General features: G+C 41.8%; 1 protein-coding gene across 3 annotated transcripts in view; it reads left to right on the top strand.

Annotated features, from left to right (window-relative positions):
* The window catches only part of LOC128605387 (KH domain-containing RNA-binding protein QKI-like), a 77154-nt gene that overhangs the window by 48750 nt on the left and 4265 nt on the right, over positions 1-24139 (top strand). Inside the window, exons 4-6 of one of the 3 annotated variants that reach the window (XM_053620780.1) lie at positions 1914-2057; positions 23027-23114; positions 23676-23960. In XM_053620780.1, the coding sequence (XP_053476755.1) occupies positions 1914-2057; positions 23027-23114; positions 23676-23960 (517 nt within the window). Of the gene's footprint in view, positions 1-1913; positions 2058-23026; positions 23115-23651; positions 23985-24139 lie in introns of all 3 variants that reach the window. The other 2 variants (XM_053620779.1, XM_053620781.1) reach the window with 2 other exon arrangements.

Raw genomic sequence — 24139 nt, 5'->3', positions numbered from 1 at the left:
TTAACAAACACCTGCAATCATCCCATGACTGCTTATATAGCAGCACCACTGAACTCAAGGTTTACCCTCTTTCACTCTACAGATTCTATTCTTCTTCTCCATCCCCCAGTTTTCCCTCTGTGCATGTGTGTGTGTGTGTGTGTGTGTGTGTGTGTGTGTGTGTGTGTGTGTGTGTGTGTGTGTGTGTGCTTCGTCAGGTAGCCCTCTCCCCTTCCTCCCTAGGCAGCTGTGATATTACCGCTGAAGCCTCAGGACGACATTATTGCCTCTGCGAAGATTACAAAGGAGATGGCCAGTGGATTTATAGACATTGATTATGCCACTGTATGGCTACTGGATGGCCAGTTACAGACAGAGGCAGCGAGAAGGGATGGAGGGGGGGGGGGGGTTGTGGGCAGAGAGAAGTAGTGGATGTGTAAACAAAAGGCAAGTGGACAGCTGCACAGCTGGACATGTTTCCTCTGCAGACCATTATGGCAGCGTCACCTTGACTACGAGCCTGACACTAGGTGTCCGACAGGGCCTGAGAAAGTGCAATGTGAGAAAATCATAGTGATCCCTGAGAAAACAAGCGTTCGAAGATACACACAAACGCAAACAGACTCTCAGATAGACAGGCCGACAAAAAGACCTATCATTAACCCCTTTGAAATTGGCACTCACACACCCTCCTGGCCGTCTTTCCTGGGCTTTTTGTCCATGAGTTATTGACTGGGTGGCTATAGATAGGCGGCTGAGCTGTCACAGTCAGGCATAGAGGATCAATTTTTAGTGCTTGTCAAAACCAAGGAAAGCCGAGTAAATCAGCCGAGCAGAAAACGGACTGATGAACGGCAAGAAAAAAGGAAGTGACCTAATATGAGCGTGCTGCCTCAGTGTCAGATGATAAATCATATTGAGCGCGTCTGACGATGCTAATGCTGCAATATTTTCCCTCGTCGCATCACGCGAACAGGGCCAACAATGGAGCCCTAATGAAAATCAGCAGGCAAAATGCAGCAGCATAGACGGCGGCGTGGATTGCCATCAATTTCCCATTTTGCTGGCACGAGGAGAAAAATGAGCACTGTTTGCATGTCTGATTATTGCATAAATCAAATCTTAGTTATTATTATTTTTTTTTTTTCATCTGGGAAAATTATATATGAAAAGAAAGGCAAGCAGAGAACAATGCAGGGCGCTGACAAACAAAAGGCCGGCTTTCCTTTTTCCACTGCAATGTTGTTTCCTATCAGTTAATCACTCCAGCGTTGCTAGATCTTCAGCTGGTGAATTAGAATTTTTGTGATTGTGCTGCTCTGCATTGAGACCGAATCTGAGTCTCAGTAAGTTTTATACGCCTGATTGGGAATATCATATGCAGGAAGGCAGTGAGTGTTTTATTTGCTCCTTTATTCTGCTAGCTGTGGAAGCTCCTGCTGCTCAGTGTTATGAGCTTCTGTTTGTGCCTTGTGATGCTTCCTTTGTAAATCAGCACATTACACCATGGCATGTGTAAAATATCTTGTCCTTGCTGCAGGAATCAGATCAAAGTCGCAGTACCGCTTTCTGTTTCATTTTATGTTTATTTCCATGTCCTTTCCTGTTGCATTCTTGCTGGTTCTGTTCTCTGCTGGAGAAGTGAAAACAATGGACATTGTTTTGGTCCCCTCCAGGTTTTGAGCAGTGAGATCTAGCAGCAAACTAGAACGCAGGATGCCAAAGTTCAGACAGCAAACACTCCCTGTTCTTTGATCATGGCTTTCATGTATCAATTGAAATTCACCCCACTTCAGTCAAATACGCTGAAGAATATAGTTTCATCCTCGTTCGTTTTCTTTATTCTTATTTAGCTTCCGCTGATTCCTAATCAGTGTAGCAATTGCACCATGCTTGCATAAGAGTACACATTAATCCCCTGTGCTTTGTCCCAGGAGGAGCAGAACCGTGGCAAGCCCAACTGGGAACACCTGAATGAAGACCTACACGTCCTAATCACTGTAGAAGATGCTCAGAACCGTGCCGAGATCAAGCTCAAACGAGCCGTGGAGGAGGTCAACAAGTTGCTGGTGCCTGCGGTAAGTAGCTCTCACATCACTTCCTGCTAAAGCTTGTGACTTTTATTCTTGTTTCAAAATGTTGCACAGCATAACTATTTTTGCCACTGAAATTAATATGTCAGAGTGACACATTCATTTCAGAGAAGTGAGTGTCATACGACAAAGTTTATTTTGGCTCGTAGGTGCTATTAATAGAGATTTTTACTGTAATTAAAAAAAAACGTATTTATCATGATTGCACAGGAGGTATATTTATTGTATTGAGTGTAAATGTCTGTGTGTAATGTATCAAATTGTGTGCATCTATGTTGTTTCTCCTGCCTTGACCGATGAGTTTATTTTGCAGTTTCTCCAGACCTTTGGGTGGTTGTTAGAGTATTCATTTCATTCAGAATGGCATCATCAAGTCACCAGACAAAATGTCTGCCCTTTAAAACCAATTATCAATGATTGCACTACTTGGCATTCCACTGTACACAGCAACAGAGTAGCTGATCATCCCAAGTGTCAGCTTTATCCTGGCAAATAAGTCTTTTGACAGTTTTGTTTTGCTGGTTGAATTGCGTGTTTAATGGACGCATGTGTGTGTGTGTGTGTGTGTGTGTTTTGGGCTATTCTTTTAGCAACGCCACAATTCCTCTTTTTGTTTCCATTCGCTGTCATGTCACTTGACAAGTAGGAAATGAAATTTACTCTCATCGCACTTGAGAAAGTGGAAGTGCTCCTCAGTGCTGCTGCAATTGAGTAATTGTTTTAGATCACTAACATTCTTTAGACTTGGCGTTTTAAACATTTTCATCTGTGCTAATAAGAACATCAGAAGGATGAACCCATTCCAGTGACCATAGATTCAGGAGTTTCATTTGAATCCATTCTGGATCGAGTCACTGTAGCCTTGTAAGTGTATGGTGTGGGTGTAATGGACATTGCACAATGCATGTGGAACTGAGGTCTCCGAAATACAAGATAAGTGCCTCCAAGCATATGCTATGCTAAGTGCATCCGAATATTTAATAACTAATAACCAAAAAGGCTGATTTCATCTGTTGAATTTTGTCTTGACTTATTTTACTCAGTATGACTCTGCTAAGTCACGTGGTACATCACGCTGAGGTCATGTGATATACCAGTAGCCTTATGTAGGTCATGGTTATTGGATTACGTGAGCTGCCACTGATGAATTCAAAACTATGGGGAATCTGCTAACAGCTAGGGCATGACCAGAGGCCTGCTGCATTGATTTAATTAGCTGCAAGGCATTAATGAAGAACACGAGACTACAGGGTCTATCAGTGGTGCACCTGGCTGCCTCAAAGCTGTGTGTAGCACAATTAGAATGCAGACCTACATTCATTAACATGAGTTTCCAGTGAGATTGTGTTTGACACTTCTTTGTATGTATGTTAAATAAAAAGTTTACCTCTATGGAGGAACTGAGAACTGAACTTGTGTTCCTACATCACTTTTGCATCTTGCAGAAAATTTCTAGTTAGCCATACTACAATGGATTTATGACTATTCACTGAAGTAACCAGAGCAAACAGGGGTCATGGTTACGTTTTGGGGTTTTTTTAGCATTTAACTAAGTGCCATCTCTGTGAATGGAGTTTTATTGAAGTTCAGAGCAGCATCACAGCTACACCTGTATCATTATCATGATCTCTGAGCTTATACCCAGCAAAACTGATCAGTCTCCACCCACAGGGGCATAGCAGCGATTTGAAGAAATCCCAGTGTAGCCACCGTGACTACAGAACCCACTCCCACAAACTTCCATATCATTTTAAATCAGGTGTGAGGTCAATAGCACTGACTTTTCAACTACACTAATATTGGCACCCTTGGTAAATATGAGCAAAGAAGGCTTTATTGTTTAACCATTTGATCTTTTGTTCAAAAGATTCACAAAAATACTCTGCTCTCATGGATAGCAAACAACTGCAAAACATAACACGGGTTTATCCAAAAAATATTTTCGATGAACATAGGTATGCAACAATTATTGGACACCCCTATGAATTCATATGAGAAAAATATATTTGTATAAGTGTATTTGTGTAAGTATATTCCCATTTATTCCCATATATTATAAGTATAGTCCCATTTATATTTTACTTTTTTTTCAGTAAGAACAGGAAATTGTTCAACCTTGACTTCCTGTTTCACAGCAGTATAAATATGAGGTAACACATAGGCCAAATTCCCTTAATCGTTCATAACAATAGGTTAGACTGAGGAATATAGCTGTGATGTGCGGCAAAAGGTTGTTGAGCTTCACAAAATGGGAAGTGGCTATAAGAAAATAGCACAAGCATTGAAAATAAAGACAATTTTTCACAGCCTTCTTTGCTCATATTTACCAAGGGTGCCAATATTAGTGTAGGGCACTGTATTTGTGATCAAAGCTAGATACAATAGACTTATTTGATATCTTATGGGTGGGTGACATGGGGGCACAAAGGGTAACACTGCCACGTCACAGCTGGCGTAAAGTTTGTGGACACCTGACAAATCACACCTATATGCTTATTGAATGTCCCATTATAGATTTCGTCCCCCTTTACTGTTAAATAACCTCCACTCTTCTGAGAAGGCTTTCCACTAGATTTTGAAGCATGGCAGTGGGAATTTGCCCATTCAGTCACAAGAGCATTAGTGAGGTCAGACACTGATGTTCGGTGAGGAGTCCTGGTGTGCAATCGGTGTTCCAGTTCATCCCAAAGGTGTTCAGTGGGGTTGAGGTCAGGGCTCTGTGCAGGCCACGTGAGTTCTTCCATTCTGAACTCAGTAAACCATGTCTTCACGGACCTCGCTTTGTGCACAGGCGCACTGTCATGCTTGAGCATGCTTGGGTTCATTAATTCCAGTGAAGGGGAATTCTTAATGCTACAGCATACAAAGACATTCTAGACATTTGTGTGCTTCCAGCTTTGTGGCAACAGTTTGGGAAGGCCCACATATGGGTGTGATGTTCAGGTGTCCACATACTTTTGGTCAAATCGAGTACAGGGTCCCCAGTTTGATCCTGAGCTTGGGTAACTATTTGTGTAGAGTTCTCCCCATGTCTGCACAGGGTTTTTCTGGTTTCTTCCAATCTTCCAACAACATAGCAGTAGGATAAAGCAGTTACTGAAGATGATTGAATGAATGAATGATACCTTATGTGGTACCTAACCTGGCTATGGTGAACATATGTTATTTATTTTTTAATTTTATTACAGATGGCTTTCTCAGACCAAAGTAATGCTGTTCACAAAGGCTGGCAGTACGTGTCCACCTTCAAGTCTGTTCTATTGCATACTATTTAATGGAGAGCACTGCTTTATCCAGGCAGTGTTTGATTGCTGTGGTGTGGTGAAATCTGCCTCTCTGTGTGGCAGCAAACAATCACGCCCACACAGTTCCAGTTACCAGGTCCACCAGGTTCTTCTGTCTCCTTTTTTCTTTCTGTTAATGCTGCTCTGCTCTACTCTTCTCTCTCCCCATCACTCTGTCTTTCCCGCTCCCTTTCACTATCCTCACCCCTGAACCCTTCATGATCACAATGCAAATTTTTTTAATTGGGACAAAATGTACTTGGGTGGTCCTCGGGTTTATATCGAGTGCCTTCAAAGTATGTATGGGAAACAGTGACTTCACTCTTGGCTTCCAGACGCTCTTCTCAGAGAAGGAGATAAAAAAGAGTCTGTTTTTTTTCTCTCTGTTTGCACTAAGAGCTGCTAGTGTTCTGCTAAAGCTCATCAAGTGCATGCTATAATCCCCACTAAAATTTACATACAGATTGAAGGAGTTCCATGCTGCTGGATCTCCTAGCTGTGCTCCCAGGCAGGCAAATGACAACAGCCCTTGTTGGAAATGTGCTGTCTTTAATGGCACACATTAGCAGAGGTCCTGTTGTGCCAATACTTAGTTGTCGGGTCACTGGAAAACATGGGATAGCAAAAAGGCAGATTTAGCCAGAAAGGGTATGCAGTCTACCTGTTCACACCGAGTGATAGAGCTTAAGTCATCCAATCCAACTGTCATTATCATCAGCATCATCATCATAATCATCGTCGTCGTCATAGTCGTCATTACACTTGTAATCAGAAATCATGTTTCTGCAGTAGGCTTGGTGCTGACAGGAGCGCAGTGGTCAGCAGGATGCTGGTAACACAGTCAAAAGCAATTATCATCAATGGCTTTGTGACAAAAATACGAAATGCCTTACTGCAGACAATCACATCTGATTGTGCTGACAGAAGCAGCAGTTCACACAAGCACACTCATGCACTTACTGCACATGACACTAATCTTGCACAACAAAGTTAGAGTTAAATGTGTCCGCCATGTTCAGCTTGAGTCACCTTCAGGGCCAGTATTCCTTTTAGCGCATATGCCTTTTTGATGTTTGAGGGACACTTTGTTCTTGATCTGTACGTGTAAAAATACCAGGATTTTCTTGGAATCTGTGCTCTGAACCATAGAGAAATCTATATATCTGATACAGAGATTCCTGATTATTCATATTTCTTTCAAATCAGAGTACTAGTGACATTATATTCGGTGACCTCGTCTCTGCGGCACGCAACTCCAGCATGAAATTACATTAACAACCCAGAGAAACAATCTTCAGGGAGAAAAAAAAAACATATTAATGTTCTTATTGAGAATATGCCAGAGAAAGTAAAGCTCTCACTGATGTTACTTCAGACCAAGCCAGCTCTAAAAGCACTTTTCCACTGCACGACTCTACTCGACTCGGCTCGCTTTACTTTTCTGAGCTTGCTTTTCCACTGCAGTTTAGTGCCGCCTCAACGTGGGTGCCATCTTCCACTCGCCTTTACGCAGGAATAATGTTGTATTATCAAAGCCCTGTACAAACACACGATCAGGCTGTATTCCAAATGCCTTTAATGTTCACTGAACATGGACCCTATTAAGGATGTAAAATAACTGCGTTCTAGACCCTGTGTAGTGCTCGATATGACTAAATTAGATTCAGCCGCGACAGGAATGACTTCGATAACATTTACATTTATTCATTTAGCAGACGCTTTTATCCAAAGCGACTTACAAATGAGGAAATACAAACAAAGCGATAGAACAAAGCAGAGAACAATACAAATAGAGCTACAGTACAAGATCTTTTAATTGAGTTCTAGAAAAGCAGTGTGCGCAGAGTAGAGGTGTAAGTGCCAGAGCAGGTGGGTTTTTTTTGAAGGGGGGATAATGTGGGGTTGGCATTTTAGGGGTTAGTTAGATGTTCACGGAAGAGGTGGGTTTTTAGCGGTTTTTTGAAGATAGTGACAGATTCTGCAGTCCGGATTGAGGTTGGAAGTTCATTCCACCACTGAGCGACAGTTAGTGTGAAGATTCTTGAAAGGGACCTCGAGCCACGCCTATTTGGAAATTGGTAACAAGCGAGATGTAAAAATCTAAGACAGAAACCTTTGTTGTAATTTTATATCTGTAATGAGATAAACTATACAGCATTTTCAATTAATAGAATATTACCATACACAAAGTATGTATTAAATGACAATTTATTCAGGCACAATACGGAACCACTCAGTAAGGAGAGTTCCCAACTCCCTCAGTGCATGGCTCATATTTAGTATCGGCTCGGCTCGCTCGGAACCTCAACTAAGGTGGTACTTAAAAAAGTACCAGGTACTATCCACAGTGGAAAACCCCCAAAAAGCGAGCAGAGTCGAGTCGAGCCAAGCCATAGCATGCTGTGGAAACATAATCATTACTGAAAGGGCTACTTTAATTAAGGTTCTGTCCATCAGCCTTCCTGCTGTGGCTCCCAGCTACAGTCAGGACAGATAGAGGCAGCTTTAATTGTCATTGCTGGAGATAAAGTGGACTTTAAAATGGAGGTTTGAGGAGGTTGCAAAAGCTATTCACAAACATGCAGTGCAAACACACTGGCCATCAGCTGTCTGAGAACCGACGACACTGGGAGAACACTGAGGAGCTGTGGATTATCCTGAAGAGCCAACCACAGCATGTCAGTCACACAGCCCTTCTTGCTTCAGTTAACCAAGCTCGTGCAATTTTACGTCAGTGCTTATGACCTCAAGGGAACCAGCGGATGTTACTCTTATGTTTTCAGTCTAGTCATTGCATAAGTTTTAGACTTGATTCCAGGATATCACTGTCTCACTGTCTTACACTCACATCACACACACACACACACACACACACACACACACACACACTGAAATACGCACTGAAGCATGTTCACCTTCTCTGGCTCTCTCATTTTTTCCCACTGTATTGGATTCAGAGCAGTGCATGAGCCTAACAAATCTCCTTCTGCTCAGAGGACACATGTAACTAGCTGTGTGTCTGGGTGGAGAGCTCTGCACTTCAGCTTGGGGATTCCCGTCTAATGCACGTTCCAAGCATGCGCTCACAAAAGCTTGATTGAACGCACAAATGCTTGCATCTCTATGATTGAGCACAAGTGGATGTAAAATGAGAAGAGTCCCTGTGGTGTGTGAGAAGAGCCGCCATTGCTGTTTGCGACAAGGTGTGTGTTTATGAGTGCCGCTGAATGGAGAAATAAAGGGCCCTGTGGTTTGTGGGAGTTCCCATCTGTTCTCTGTGCAGCACAATAGGCTCCCTCTTGCATGACATGTTTTTGTGCCGCTTGCTGCTTCTCTGAGTGCTCAGCCCAGCTGCCCAGGCAGGGAGCCTCTCTTTCAACATGGCCCCTGCTTCTCTGACTGGAAATGGGGCTCTCTCTCTCTCTCTCTTTCACTCTCTCTCTCTCTCTCTCGCTCTCTCTCTGACTCTTTCTCTCTCTCTCTCACTCTGTGTGTGTGTGTGTGTGTGTGTGTGTGTGTGTGTGTGTGTGTGTGTGTGTGAGGATTAGGACCTTATAGGACAAAATTAACAATACAAATTGCTTTATAGCAACATGTTATTGGGTGTGTTGCATGTCACAGATTTTCCTTCATTCTCACAAGTAAGAAAAATGAATTAAAAAGTTGCATATTAAGATAGTTGTCATTACACTAAATGTTTTCATGTCAGTAGTTTCAGTTCTTCCTCTTCCATTTGTTCTAACTCAGATTGCCAGATGACTTGGCCATTTTTTGTATGTGAGTTATAACTCTGTCTTCTTTAAACAGAAAGGTCATCACAAATCAACAATAACAAAAATGAATGTTCTGATCAATTTTTCTTTATGTTTTGGATTGTTGATTTTTTTTTCTGAATTTTTTACATTCTTACCTTTTCATTTTTGTTAAGATTGTAAAATTGTAATTTTCCTTTTTCACCCATGAAGGATGCAAAATTTCGCACTCAAATGAACTATAAATTGGTATACATTTTTTGTTGTTGTTGTTCCACAGCTGTGAGTATTGCATAACTATTTCACGTTCTGTCTCAATACCATTGGGAAAAGTTGCTCAAGTCATTGTGTGTCCAAGTCCATGTGTGTGTGTCTTTGGTAGATGTGTGAACAGCAAGCACTTCTTCTCTCTGGTCACATGATTGAGTAGTCATCCAGGTCTTTGAGGCTGAGGGAGCATCAAAAGGCCTTTTGTTTACAAGTGGAGTGTGGAAATCCTGAACTGAGCTTTCAGCTCCTGTAGGGCTGTATATAATGCTCGCAGTGGGGCTCCGTCCCCTTCCCTGGTTTGCACTCTCTCTCTCCCTCTCTCTCTCGCTCTCTGTGTGTTTCTCTTTCTCCTGTACTTTACCTTATTACAGCTTATCTCTATCTATGCCAACGCACACACTTTTCTTTCTGGCTCATACGTCTCCTTTATTGAGTAACATGTTGTGTTTTGCATAAACATAAGTAAGTAAAGTAGAATTTTGCTGGACAATAAAAGCATTCTTTAACACAACCTTAGAGAATGCATTGCCTTGGAGACCATTTAAGAGGCTCTTACCCCATCTTTCAAGTATAAGTTCATATGAGCATGAGACAGAGGGGCTTTAATCCTGCAGCCAAGAACACTTTCCCAAACTCACTTTGCCCTGGTAACAAGGACCACATAATGCTCACTCAATGATTCGCATTCATACACCCTAATACTTCTCTGCTGTCTGTCTGTTGAATAACACATTAATCCCACTGCAAGTGAAGAGAAGACATAGGCTTCGAAATGGATAGAGCTCCACGGTTGTGTAGAGGTGCTCTGGAACACAAGGCTTCCCCAGGCGCCACACAAACAAAATGTCACTAGTTGAAATAGAGGCACCTGTTCACGACATGTCCACTCTGTCAGCATGCATCTCTTTCTGAAATCATCCCTTCTGAGCCTCTGATACACAACTCGACTCTGAACCGCGTTTTCTTCTGAGCAGTCAACAGTACGGTGCCATTCATATGGTTCTGAAATTCTCTGGCTGTTCTCCAATGCTGAACACATAAAGAACTATTTATATTTTGTCCACACAGATCTTTATCGCGTATACAGTTGGGGTCCATAAGTATTTGGACAGTGAAATCACATCTTGATTGCTTCATTTCAAATCCATTGTGGTGGTGTACAGAGGCAACATGACTGTATGTGTGAATGGTGAGTCACTACCTTTGGTGCGGAGTTCCCTTAGATCCAACTAAAAGCACTGACACCTCCAATGGGTCATGTATGTTTTTAATAGATAACTGATACAGACCTTTTAAAATCACAGTTCAGTCAGGGCAAACACTTGTGAAGTGAAGACACATGAAAGATTTCTTTTGACCAAGTCACTTGCTCCAGGGCTTCGTTGTCTTAACGTTACAATCCAAAGGAGGGTTGTTGTTTGTTTGGGGATCATTACATTTAGAGACATCTCTGAGAGCTGTCACATCATGTAACAGCAGAAAGCAATGATGTAGAACAGAAGCCCTTCATTTTAAAAAATTTGTCCTCCATGGAAGACAGCGATTTCTCAGCATTTTCACATACTTCTCTCAGATCATTATCCATTTATATCACAGCCACTTAACAATGCATTTCATTCAGACTGGTACAGGCTTTGTCTCTCACAGAGATTTTGAATTTGGATGGAATATTCTATAAGATGCCATGCATTTTTGCAGGCCTAATTGACTCAAATCTGTTTCTGAGTGTGTGTGTGTGTGAGAGAGAGAGAGAGAGACAGCTTTTGGCTTCTGGTCCTGCTGGAAAGATGAGAGGATTCCATCTGTGTGATGTCAAAGAGCTCTTTTTCCGCTCCTCTCTTTCTTTTCCTGTTTTTTTTTTTATATATATTTCTTTGTAATGTTTTTGACTTTGTGACCAGCAGACTTGTCGCGGCACTTCTCTTGTGCGTGTTTTTTTGCGCCTGTGGCTGCCTTTTATGAGGAGAGAAGGAATAAGGGCATGTTATTATAGTATATGGAGAGAGTACTGGACCATCTGGACCATTTCTAAGAGTGTGAATTATAAAAGGGAGGAAAGGGAGAGGTTATGTATTAATTTGAACCTCTGTGTGTGTGTGTGTGTGTGTGTGTGTGTGCGTGTGTGTGTGTGCATGCGTGCGTGCGTGAGTGTTCCTGAATGATAAAGTAAGTTTCCTTGGCTGTTAGTCATGTGAGCAGTTAGCTAGCTTTAAGTGCGTTAAATCTCTCTCTCTCTCTCTCTCTCTCACTCTCTCTCTCTCTCCTCAGTAGTTTCCTCAGTTCAAAGCCAGTTTGATGTATGAAACGGCCTCCTCCTTTTAATTATGCTTCTTTAATTTCAGTCAGGAGATTGCCTACACTGCAACAGCTTGTCACCTTCTTTAAAGTGAAAAATATATGTGTTTGTGTATTTGTACTCAGTTTCTGTGTGTGTGCTTTTAGCTGTGCGTATGTACTATTCTACTTGTTATTTATGCTAAATCAGACCTAGCACAGTGTATTCCTGTGCAGGATTCCTGTGCAGGCACAACAACTGTAAATTGTAAAAGGATCTGAATTGGCATCAGTGGCTCTTTTAAGCACTTTCCATAACGGATGACCCTGGATCATTTTACATGAAAGTAAAAAAAACAGATGAAACAGCAAATATAGAAGGTATTAAAATGACACTTTTTTCTTGAAAAAGTTATGGCTATAAAAATGAATATTGCAGCAGCATGGAAGTAAAAGAAGCAGTATGAACTATGTTGTGTGAGTATTAGTGTGCATATTATTTAACTCAGAGGATATGACTTCAAGAAACACGGCTGCATTTCTATATGTGTCATTTTTTATGTATAACCAGGAGACCAGATTACAATTAAATGTGTTTGCAGTTATTTTATCGAAAGATTTTTCTCACATTTAGGCCACTGTCAATGAAATATCTTCTCAGAGGGAGGTCTTTGTGGTGTCCCAGGCTCTGTAAATGAAACATACACCAACGAAAACAAATAAATAAAGTGAATCCATCCGATCAGGATAGGGTGGAGTCTCTACGTTTCTGTCAGTCATACTGCTTGTCACTGTGGAAAGATCCTCAGATCCTCTAGCCTAGGCAGAACTCCTGAAACACACCCAGAGGGACACATTCACCTTTTCTTCTCTCAAAGCCAATTAACAGGAATGTACTTAGTATTTAAGGCCAGACCCTTAGAGTCTCTTTCTCCGTGGCCTGTCAGTGGGAACTTCAGACACAGACCCACACTAATGAGGTAATCAGGTAAGCACATTCTCAATTCTTTCCATTTCTCTCTTCTATCATGTGTGATAGTGACTCTGAGGATTGAGTCATGTTCCACACAGGCAGGAAAGGCCGTTTCTTTGTTTACGTGCGTGTGCGAACAAAGTATAGGCATATCCATGTCCAAGCATTTCAAGCTTTAGAAACATTTATGCTCTCAGCCGTCTCGTATTGTTCAGACAGACAATACACTCTCCCCCTGGCTGAGTAATAAATAAACCTCTGGGTACTGTGGAATTCATTTTGCTTCATAAATTGATGTTGCACATAATAATAACTAAACATTGTCTCCTTTCTCTCTTAAACATTCCATTTCTCTCTTGCTTTCTGTACTACTGTAGTAACATGTAAGCCTTTCCTTATTTTTCTTTAAGTTTTCTTTAACTGATATTATCTAACACACTTGTTAACCATGTACTTCACCATCAATACACCGTAACTAACGCTTGCATTATGTCGAAATGTTAGCATACCATTCATGAGTAATACCATGCCATTCATTAATCAACACCTTAATAAACGTTTGTAGTTGTTAACGGTCAAAATTCAGAACTGAGGCTGAATCACAATTATTTACACCTATTAGACCAGAGTGCAGTAAATCATCAACATTTAGGAAAATGCTGTAATTTAAAAAAATGTTTTGCTTGGTTATGTGGACTTTAGTCAGTGATTATTTCAGTAATTTTAGTCAGAAATTAATACTTTAGTCAGTAATTAATAATTATTTCCAACCATCCATCCATTTTCTGTACCACTTATCCTGCACAGGGTCGCGGGGAGCCTGGAGACTATCCCAGGGGACTTGGGGCACATGGCGTGGGACACCCTGCATGGGGTTCCAACCCATTGCACGGCACAAACGCACACACACTCACACACCCATTCATACACTACAGACAATTTAGAGATGCCAATCAGCCTACTGCACATGTCTTTGGACTGCGGGAGGAAACTGGAGTACCTGGAGGACACCCCTGAAGCACGGGCAGAACATGCAAGCTCTGCACCTACAGGGTGGTGGCGGGAATCAAACCCCCAACCGTGGAGGTGCGAGGCAAATGAGTTAACCACTAACCCACTGTGCCCCCCCCCTTACATAATATGAAATATATTAATATTAGTATATGTTTCATGCCCCAGTCTACTGTTTTGTTTTTTGGTTTTTTTTACCCAGCCAGCCAGGGATTTTGTCAGTTTAGCATGTGTGGGACCGCAGCTGGGGTCTAAAAAGTGCTCAGTAGCATATTCTCTGTAAACAGCTCCCAGTGCGGTTACATTACAGTGCTGTTAATGAAACATTCATTCATTCATCTTCAGTAACTGCTTTATTCAGGTCAGGATCATGGTGGTTCCAGAGCCAGTTCCATGAACACTGGGCGCATGGCAGGAGAATTCACTGTGCATGAGATGTCAGTCCATCATAGGGCACAATACACACACACACACACACACACACACAAACACACACACACATTCACACCTATGGGTGTTACCTATTAGCATAGTCACGTCGCCTACCTGCATGTTTTTGGCCGGTGTGAGGAACTCGGAGAACCAAACCATCATATAGCTTTTAATTTGCTGTTAAGTAACGTTCTCTTCAAAAAAAAATAGTTTACATATTTAATAATACTAGTTGTAATCATAGTGGGTTTAGTAGCTAGCTACAGAACTGTCCCATGCTGTAAGTTGTCTAGTATGTTTTTATGTGCTGTGTGTATGCAGGCTACTGTACTTCTAACATGAGTGACTCGGCTATACCCATTTAGTTAAATATTTTGCTTTAACTGCAACCTAGTGGATAGTTTCAAGACACTCATATGAACATGAGTATTGGTGGTTAAACACAGAAATTAATCATATTTATATTAACTATGCCTTTGCATTATAGCGTAGCACTCAGTTCAGATCATTCTGCTACACCATATGACCAAAAGTATGTGGACACCTGACTAATCACACCCATATATGCCTGTTGAATATCCTATTATAGATTTAGTCCCTTTTTGCTGTTATATTAACCTCCGTTGTTCTGTGAAGGCTTTGCAATAGATTTTGGAGCGTGACTGTGGGGATTTGTGCTCATTCAGCCACAAGAGCATTAGTGAGGTCAGGTGCTGATGTCGGGAGGGGAGGCCTGGAGGACAGTCAGTATTCCAGTTCATCCCAAAGGTGTTCAGTGTTGTTGATGTCAGGGCTCTGTGCAGGCCACTCGAGTTCTTCCACCTTCCACCAACCTTGACAAAACCATCTTCATGTACCTCGCTTTGTGCACAGGAGCATTGTCATGCAGGAACATGTTTGGGCCACTTAGCACCAGTGAAGGGAAATCTTAATGCTACAGTGTACATTCTAGACAGTTGTGTGCTTCCATCTTCGTGGCAAAAGTTTAGGGATGGTGCACATATGGGTGTAACGGTCAGGTGTCCAGATACTATTGTCCATATAACGTATGTTGGGTGAAATGGCATTTGTTTGAACAGGCGTATAAGGGATTAGAGAACAAAATTCCAGTTGACCAATCGATATCTAAGGTGTAATTTTTTTTCCAAGACGCAGTCACCCTTAAAGAAAAGGGGCAAAAAAGATATTATAGTTTAAAAAAGGGAGAAAGTGTAGTAAAGGGAGAGAGTGTTTATATACAAAATCTTTTTAGATTTGGATGCTTAATATTTTGCTTGCAGTTCTTGTCATTTTGTTTAATACTGTTGGCACTAAATTAACTCCATACTTCAGTGGTAATGGGCAATTTAAATCAGACATGTATTAGAGTTGCCTCATTATCTTTGGGCATTTTCTAGACATCAGATTACTCACATTTTCTTCTCTATGTTTACGCACCAGGGATTTTAAAAATCAGACAGAATATTTGCTTCTCTTCAGTTAGCGAGTTAAACTGCCCTGTTATGAGCTGTGCTGCAAGTCTGATTAACATCAAGGATGCATTTCTTCTCACAAACATATACACTGAATCTGAGCATTGATGGACACGTGCGTGCGTGTGTGTGTGTGTGTGTGTGTGTGTGTGTGTGTACAGAAGGGTGGCAAATTAAAGGAAACTTAAGTCTCTGGAACTGTACTGGAGGGATAAACACAATTTTTTAAAAAATCTTCCATCAGTTGTTGTTTTGATGATGGTACAGAAGCGAGCTGTATAACATTTCACTCCAAAGTAAAGTCTACTATGAACTAGGTGTTCAACTGCTACATGATTCAGTAAGCCCTCATGCCCTGAGGAAGGGGATATTGTCATCCTTGACGTGGCCTCCTATCGATATAGAAATGTTTCACTATACCATAAAGGAGATCAGTCAGAATAACTTAGTATTGATTCGCAGTGACCCTACTGTCTAAAGGGGACAAGTGGACCTTGCTATACAAATTCCTCCCATGGCATAATAAACAGCATTTTTACACACACACACACACACACACACACACCCCTCTCTCTCTCTCTCTCTCTCTCTCTCTCTCTCTATGATTGTGTCTGTGTGTTTGAGAGAGTGATAGAAAGAAGGTGCGAGAAAAAGGTAAGAGAGGGAGAGAAACTGGAAGTCGGTCATTTTTTTCAGTGTTTCAGTAGGATGGGTCAGCTGAGTTGGGTTTGTGCAGCTGCGGTGGAAACTTGCTCTGCATTTCTCCTTTCCATCTGTCAGAATGCCACTGGCGCTAAACGTCGTGATAATTTCTCTTAGAGCTCCAGGCAGATGAGATAAGGGGAGTTAAAGCTCAGGGTTACACTAGGAAAAAGCACTGTGCAGAGAGAGAAAGGGTTGGAGATGGGAGGTGACTATATGGGGTGTGTGTGTGTGTGTGTGGCGTGTGTGTATATGTATTCAGTAATAGCAGCTGTGTGCACTGGAAGTGAGAGACGTTCTCGAAGTTCTGGCATCCGGTTTCCATTCACCCCAGCCCGTGTCCTGATGATTCTGACTCAGCCAATCACAGTGTCTCTCTGTCTTCCAGTCTCCACCAGTCTGGTTTGCAAACCAGAATCAATAATAATTATTGCAAATTATTGCATACTACTAACAAGATCACACATATAAGGATAAAGCTCAGATCATGCTTTACCTCATTTTCAATTTCTAAACCAACTGGCATGATCCCAGGAGTTTTAGGATGAGAGGGAGTGAGAGAGAGGAGAGAGAGAATTGCAAAAGGAACCAAAATAAGTATTGCAAAAAGGAATTATGACTAGAAAAATGCACTTAGGAGCCCTAACTTCTCAATCTCAGAACTCTAAAGGTAACAATTTAGTACATGTGCCTACTGCACTCTTACAGCAGTCACGCAGTAGCAACTAGAGTGTGATTTCTCAGTTTAAATACTGGAGATACTCCTTCTGATTATACACCTTGGAGGTGCAAATGAAACCTAAAAGAATTTTTTTAGGATTTGCTAGACTTATGCTATATAACAATTGAACTTACTCTACATGATATTACACTTTCACACAGAAGTTTACTCCGATTTTAGTATATTTCCACACTTACCAACATTTACACTAGTGCAAGTTATCAGCCAAAAATACATCAAAAGCGAGGTCGTTTCTTCCCCAATAAAATGGGAGATGAGCCAACCAACATATTAAGCTGGAATGATTTGAACTCTCTGCTATTAACTGACACCGCCTGGAAGCCGTGTCCCCGTCCCATCTCATGCAGCTTGCTTTCTGTCAAGGTACTGTAAATGGAGAATATTTTGAGTTCATTAATAAGAAATACTCTATCGATGTACATTCTACTTAGTTAGCATTAGACAAGGATATAGTTAACATGATTTAACTGTGTTTCTTCGGGATGCCATTGAAAGATTTCAGCCAAAAATGGCCAAAGACTGCATTTTAAACCTCATTAAACCTGAAATTGTGGAAATGGTCGTGTTCTTGGGTTGTTTGTTTGTTTGTTTGTTGGTTGGTGGTGTTGTTTTTTTGCTATCAGTTCTTCAGTAACATGAAAACTGTTTACCGGGATTTTTTTAATGGTAAATCGCAAGCAGGGAAAAACCTATATTGTATAAGCCAAATAGTTGCCTTAGTAATGTAATATTAAAAGTAACAAAAGGTACAGATACAGTCCGCTCCCCCCCCCCCCCCCCATATTGCCACCCTTGGTAAATTTGCGCAAAGAAAGCTATGAAAAATTGTTTAACCTTTTGATCTTTTATTAAAAAGTACACTGCAAATTTGCCAAAAAATATATATCTTTGTTAATATAGGTGTTCAACAATTATTGGTTAGTGGTTAGTGCGTTTGTCTCACACCTCCATGGTTGAGGGTTAGATTCCTGCCGTGGCCCTGTGTTTACAGAGTTTGAATGTTCTCCCCGTGCTTCGGAGGTTTCTGGTTTTCTCCCCCAGTCCAAAGACATGCATTGTAGGCTGATTGGCATGTCCAAAATTGTCCATAGTGTATGAATGGGTGTGTGATTGTGCCCTGTGATGGATTGGCACCCTGTCCAGGGTGTCCCCCGTCTGGTGCCCCATGCCCCCTGGGATAGTCTTCAGGTCTTCAAGACCCAGTAAGGATAAGCGGTATAGAAAATGGATGGATGGATATTTGAAGTATATTCCCATTGATATTTTACATTTTTTTAGTACACCTGGGTGTCTAGGAATATGAAATTGTTCAACCATGACTTCCTGTTTCACAGGGGTATAAATATGAGGTAACACATAATTTCTTATAGACACTCCCAAAATGGGAAGTGTCTATAAGAAAATAGCACAAGCATTGAAAATGCCCATGTCCACCATCAGGGAAATAATTAAGAAGTTCCAGTCAACTGGAAATGTTATGAATCAACCTGGAATTGGACGTGTGTCTATATTGTCTCAACGCACTGTGATTAGGGTGGTTCGAGGATCACAGCTGGAGAATTGCTGAAGTTAGTTGCATCTTTGGGTCAGAAAGTCTCCAAAACTACAATCCGAATTCACCTACATCACCACAAGTTTTTTGGAAGGGTTTCAAGAAAAAAAAGCCTCTACTCTCATCCAAAAACAAACTTGAGCGTCTTCAGTTTGCCAGACACTACTGGAACTTCAAGTGGGATCGGGTTTTATGGTCAGATGAAACCAAAATAGAGCTTTTTAGCAATAAACACCAGAGGTGGTTTTGATGCACACAGAGAGGTAGCCATATGGAAAAGTACCTCATGCCCACAGTTAAATATGGTGGTGGCTCTTTAATGTTTTGGGGCTGTTTTCTGCCAGTGGACCTGGACATACTGTTATGATACATGGCATCATGGACTCTATCAAATATCAACAGATATTAAATGAAAACTTGACTGCCTCTGGCAGAAAGCTTAAAATGGGCCGTGGTTGGATCTTCCAGCAGGACAATGATCCAAAACATACATCAAAATCAACACAAAAATGGTTAACTGACAACAGAATCAAGGTGCTGCCATGGCCATCCCAGTCCCATGACATGAAACCCATAGAAAACCTATGGGGTGAACTGAAGAGGAGAGTCCACCAGCATGGACCTCGAAATGTGAAGGATCTGGAGAGATTCTGTATGGAGGAATGGTCTCAGATCCCTTGCCATGTATTCTCCAACCTCATCAGGCATTATAGGAGAAGACTCAGAGCTGTTATCTTGGTAAAGGGAGCTAGCACATAGTACTGACTAAAAGGGTGCCAATAATTTTTGCACACCTATATTTAACAAAGATATTCTTTTTGACAAACCTGTGTTGTGTTTGCAATTGTTTGATATCCATGAGAGCAGAATATTTTTGTGAATTTTCTGAACAAAAGATCAAAGGTTAAATGTTCACAGCCTTCTTTGCTCATATTTACCAAGGGTGCTAGTATTAGTGGAGGGCACTGTAGTAAGGGAAAGATCTGATTATAAAAGTTAATACTGTTATAGAAAATACTACAGTGGTGCTTAAAATGTTGTGAAACCTTTCAAATTTTCTATGTTTCTGCATGAATATGACCGAAACCATCATCAGGTTTTTACACCTAAAAGTCCAAAAAGTATTAAAATATATAAATAAAATATTATACTTGGTCATTTATTTATTAAGGAAAATGATCCAATATTGCATAATTGTGAGTGGCAAAAGTATGTGAACCTTTGCTTTCAGTATCTGGTGTGACCCGCTTGTGCAGCAATAACTGTAACTAAACATTTTCGGTAACTGTTGATCAGTCCTGCACATCGGCTTGGAGGAATTTTAGCCCGTTCCTCAGAACAGAACAGCTTCAACTCTGGGATGTTGTATATACATTCTTTGTTCCAGATTGTACAGAAGAAGAAGTATGCCATTGCTTACCTAATGATTGTGTCATTGCAGTTGTGTCTGTAAATATATTACAAGATATTTAGTAGGTACAGAACACTGATACCATAAATGTAAAATGATACAAAATATGATTTCTACCAAAATGGCCGAGTCTGAGATATGGAAAAGCACTACAGAATAGTACATTATATGGCAGATCACTTTAAATAATATTTGAATCCCTTTGAATGCCTCTTTAAGTGGGTGTACAACCTGTAGAGAAAGTGTTTGAATGAGTAAGAGAGCGAGAGACACACACACACACAAAGAAAGAAGAGAAGGAGTCAGAGTCAGCCTGACAGCTGGTGATGGAGGGTTAGGCAGGCAGGCATTGTACTCCAAAGGTCATTATGGTCCCAGCCTGAATAGCTCCAGAGTGATTCCTCTTTATGCAGACAGACATTAAAAGCATTCCACTGCAGCTGAACTGTGCTCTAGCCCCACTATAAGTGCTCCAGTTTCCCTCCATTTCCCCCTCTCACCCTGCTTGTACTGGTGCTTACTGACTATATGATGACCAATCAATTTTTAATTGATTATTTGAATTTTCATCAGCTACTATATGTGTGCAGATGTATATGAAACTGATATTTATTGAAAATATGAATCTGTGTCTACCCAAGAATTCAGAGTGCTATGTCTATTCCTTCATGCATCTAATATCTCATAGATCAGGGCTCATTCACTGTACTATCTATTTTAATAATAGTATGATGGTTGAGATAATATTGCTCAGTATATGATCAATTCATTTGGCCAGCAGGTTTTTGGGAAAGCACAGGCTTGTCTGGTTGCTGTTACATCGCTTTATTTTTCTGTTTGCAAGTTGCTGTGAGCTGTCTGACAAATCAGCCATTTTGTGTTGTCTAGTTGCTGGGAGCCTTCTGACAAAGTTTCTGCACAGCCTGAGATTTGTATTGTGCTTTTGAAAATACTTCAGCGCTCCACACAAGAACACAAGAAAAGACAAGCAGCTGAACCCCACGGCACCTGGCGGAGAACCGAGAAAAAGATTTAGTAGCTTTGGCATCCTAGAGCATTCTTTATATTAAACTGAGATTGACCATATTGATGTTTGCTGCAAGCATCAGGAGCCACACACACACATATACACACACACACACACACACACACACACACATACATACATACACACACAGATACATATACACACACACACACACACACACACACACACATACACACCCATACACATACACACACATTAGCATAATCACTTAGACTTTGTGCAGCTTTGTCTGACACGATTGCGCTGTACGTGCAGGAAGGCCCTGGGCAACTTTGTCACAGAGAAAATGAGGGAGAGAGAAGGAGACAGGATGTGGCTGGAGGAGTGAAAAGGAAGAGGAAAGAGAGAACTATAGGGTGCAGTAGATGGATAGAGAGAACAGCGGTTGCACGAGTGAGAGTCAGCAGGTCTGTAATGGATTACTAAGGTGTGTGCCAAACTGACAACTGACTCACTTTCTGCAGTAAAGAGATGAGCAAAGAGAGAGAGAGAGAGAAAGAGCTGAGCAAGTGTGGAGGAAGAAAATGTTGGGGTTTTTGTTATTTGAAGAGTGAAAGTGGATGGAGCCATGTGGAAGGAAAGCAGAATAAGTCACAGTGTGAATTAGAGGATTTGCCCCACAGATCGTTCTAACTTCTGTGCTGGATTTGGTTGTGAGCTCAGGTTCAAGTTGTGTGAATAAAAGACATTGATAAAGAAAGTGTCAGAAAGTCACTTGCGCAGGTGTGTGAGCGTGTGTGTGTGTGTTTGTGGATATTGGTGTGGGTGTACATGTGTGCGCGTTAGGATGTGTGTATGTGTGTGTGTATGTGTATGTATGTGTATTTGTGTGTGTGTATGTAAGTGTATTGATGTGGATGCGTGATTGTGCGTGTGTGTGTCTTTGTGGGTATTGGTGTAGATGCAGGTGCATGCGCATTTGGATTTGTGTGTGTGTTGATGTGGATGTGTGCGGTGTTGGTGTGGGTGTGTGCGCACGGATGTGGGTGTAGGTGTGTGTGCATGGTGGTATGTGGGCATGTGTGTATGTGTGTGTGTGTATGCATGTGTATGTGTGTGTGTGTATGTATATGTATGTGTGTGTGTGTGTGTGTGTGTGTGTGTGTTAGTGAGAGAAAGGCAGCTTGTGTCTATTTAGTGTGTTGCTATAATGACAACACAGCTCCTCTCACTGGCTCATAGCTGATACTGCATCATTATACTGACTCCAGCCAGGTTCCATATCAAGGTAGAATATGTATGAATTATGTTGCAATAATAGCCCCATGAATTTACTATGATAATTCATATATCAGTAATTTTTCCTACTTATAATTTAGTATCTAAAGCCTTGAATCCTTCCCTCTATACAGTCAGTGAAGTTCCCAAACTTTCCTGCTTCATTCCTAAGACTCATAAAGCCGAGTGTGTAAGTGGCGCACTGTAACACTGAGCAAAACAGCCAGCACGCCCTGGAGACCTCTCAAGGACAGTGGCCATTAGGCTGATTACATAAAGACAGAGAGTGATTTATAACAGCTCTCCCTCTCTCCCCCACGATTCATCACAAGCCTCTTGACTTAATAAAGTATTGATATTTAGGCATAGCCCGTGCAGGGGAGTGTTCTGGGACCTTGGAAGATCTCCGCAGCGGCGTGCTGACAGGCCACGAAATACGCCTCTCCTTCTCCGTTTCATCTGGAGAGGACTCAAGCAAATCAAAGATGAAGATGGATTGAAATCGGAATGCATTACACTTGCCGAGTTAATTGCCCTAGCGGGCCTGAGAGACATCAAACAGAGCCGTGATGTGGGATGGAGAAAGAATAATGAAACAGTGGTCTGTTGCTTTTCTGCCACTGTTCCAGCCACACAGATTAGATATGTATAAATCTAAAATATTTAGCTCAAATTAGATTTTAATTAGGATTTACTCCACTCCATTCCAAGTAAAATCGTTTTAAAGATTGATCCTGCAGGATGATTCATCATTAAAACACACAGGTGTGTGTGTGTGTGTGTCTTTAATTGCCACAACTCTGTTTTTGCCAGGCTGAAGGAGAGGACAGTCTGAAGAAGATGCAGTTGATGGAACTGGCCATTCTAAACGGCACCTACAGGGATGCCAACATTAAATCACGTAAGTGCCTCCTCATCTCTCTACAGGGATTTATTTGTAACACAGTTTTTTGGGTTTTTTTAACCAACAGTGCTGGCAGTGTGAAAGGCCTGTGTGATCCTAGCTTTTACTAATGCCCAACACTGCACTCTCAGATAACCCTGATTCTCAGATAAGAGCACTCAGCACAGCTCGCTAGTTTGATTCTAAATTGCCACAGAGAGCTGTATACCTGCAAAAGCTTGCAAACACTCAAAAAGGTATGCGGTAAAAAAAACAAAAATTTAAACATTTTTTTTAGTCATTGAACATGCATTATTTGGCTCTTTGCTATGTTGCTTTTGCAAATGCTGCTGTTGAAGTGCCATCCTTGTGGAGTTTTGTAATAGCTATGGTATAAGTACCACTGGCTTCTTCCTCCCTAACTAACTACAGTCTGGCTGCTCATGCTGTCATGTGCCATGTACAGCTCATGGCTAACACTAACTCTGGTTTTGTCTCTCCTTTTCTTCTTCTCTTTTGTCTCTCTTTCCTCTACATTCCCTCCGTTCACTGCAGCTGCCCTTGCCTTCTCTCTTGCAGCGAGTGCCCAGGCTCCTCGCATCATCAGCGGCCCAGCACCCGTGTTGCCCCCAGCTGCCCTGCGTACTCCCGCGCCCACGGGCCCCACCATCATGCCCCTAATTCGTCAGATTCAGACCGTCGTGCCCAACGGCTCAGCTCACGCCCATGCTGCCGCCGCCACCCTGGTGCCTCCCGGGCCGGAGTCAGCTGGCCTGATTTACGCCGCACCCTACGAATACCCATACACACTGGCGCCAGCCACGTCCATCCTCGAGTACCCCATCGATTCCAGTGGCGTGTTAGGTAAGCACAGTTGTGAGTGCGCTGGCATGCCACCCCACCAATACCAACACCTACTTGGGCAGTGGAGCGCAGCACCTACCTTACTCCTGCGTCACTCTTCTTAAACCCTGACCACCCCACACCCCCCACCTCCTCCCCAAATGCTGTCTTACGATATAGATGAGCTTTCTATATTTACT

Source organism: Ictalurus furcatus, chromosome 3, assembly GCF_023375685.1.
Source record: "Ictalurus furcatus strain D&B chromosome 3, Billie_1.0, whole genome shotgun sequence".
In the NCBI taxonomy this organism is placed as follows: Eukaryota; Metazoa; Chordata; class Actinopteri; order Siluriformes; family Ictaluridae; genus Ictalurus; species Ictalurus furcatus.
The sequence above is the reverse complement of the archived record's forward strand: the minus strand, read 5'-3'. Positions and strand labels throughout refer to the sequence as shown.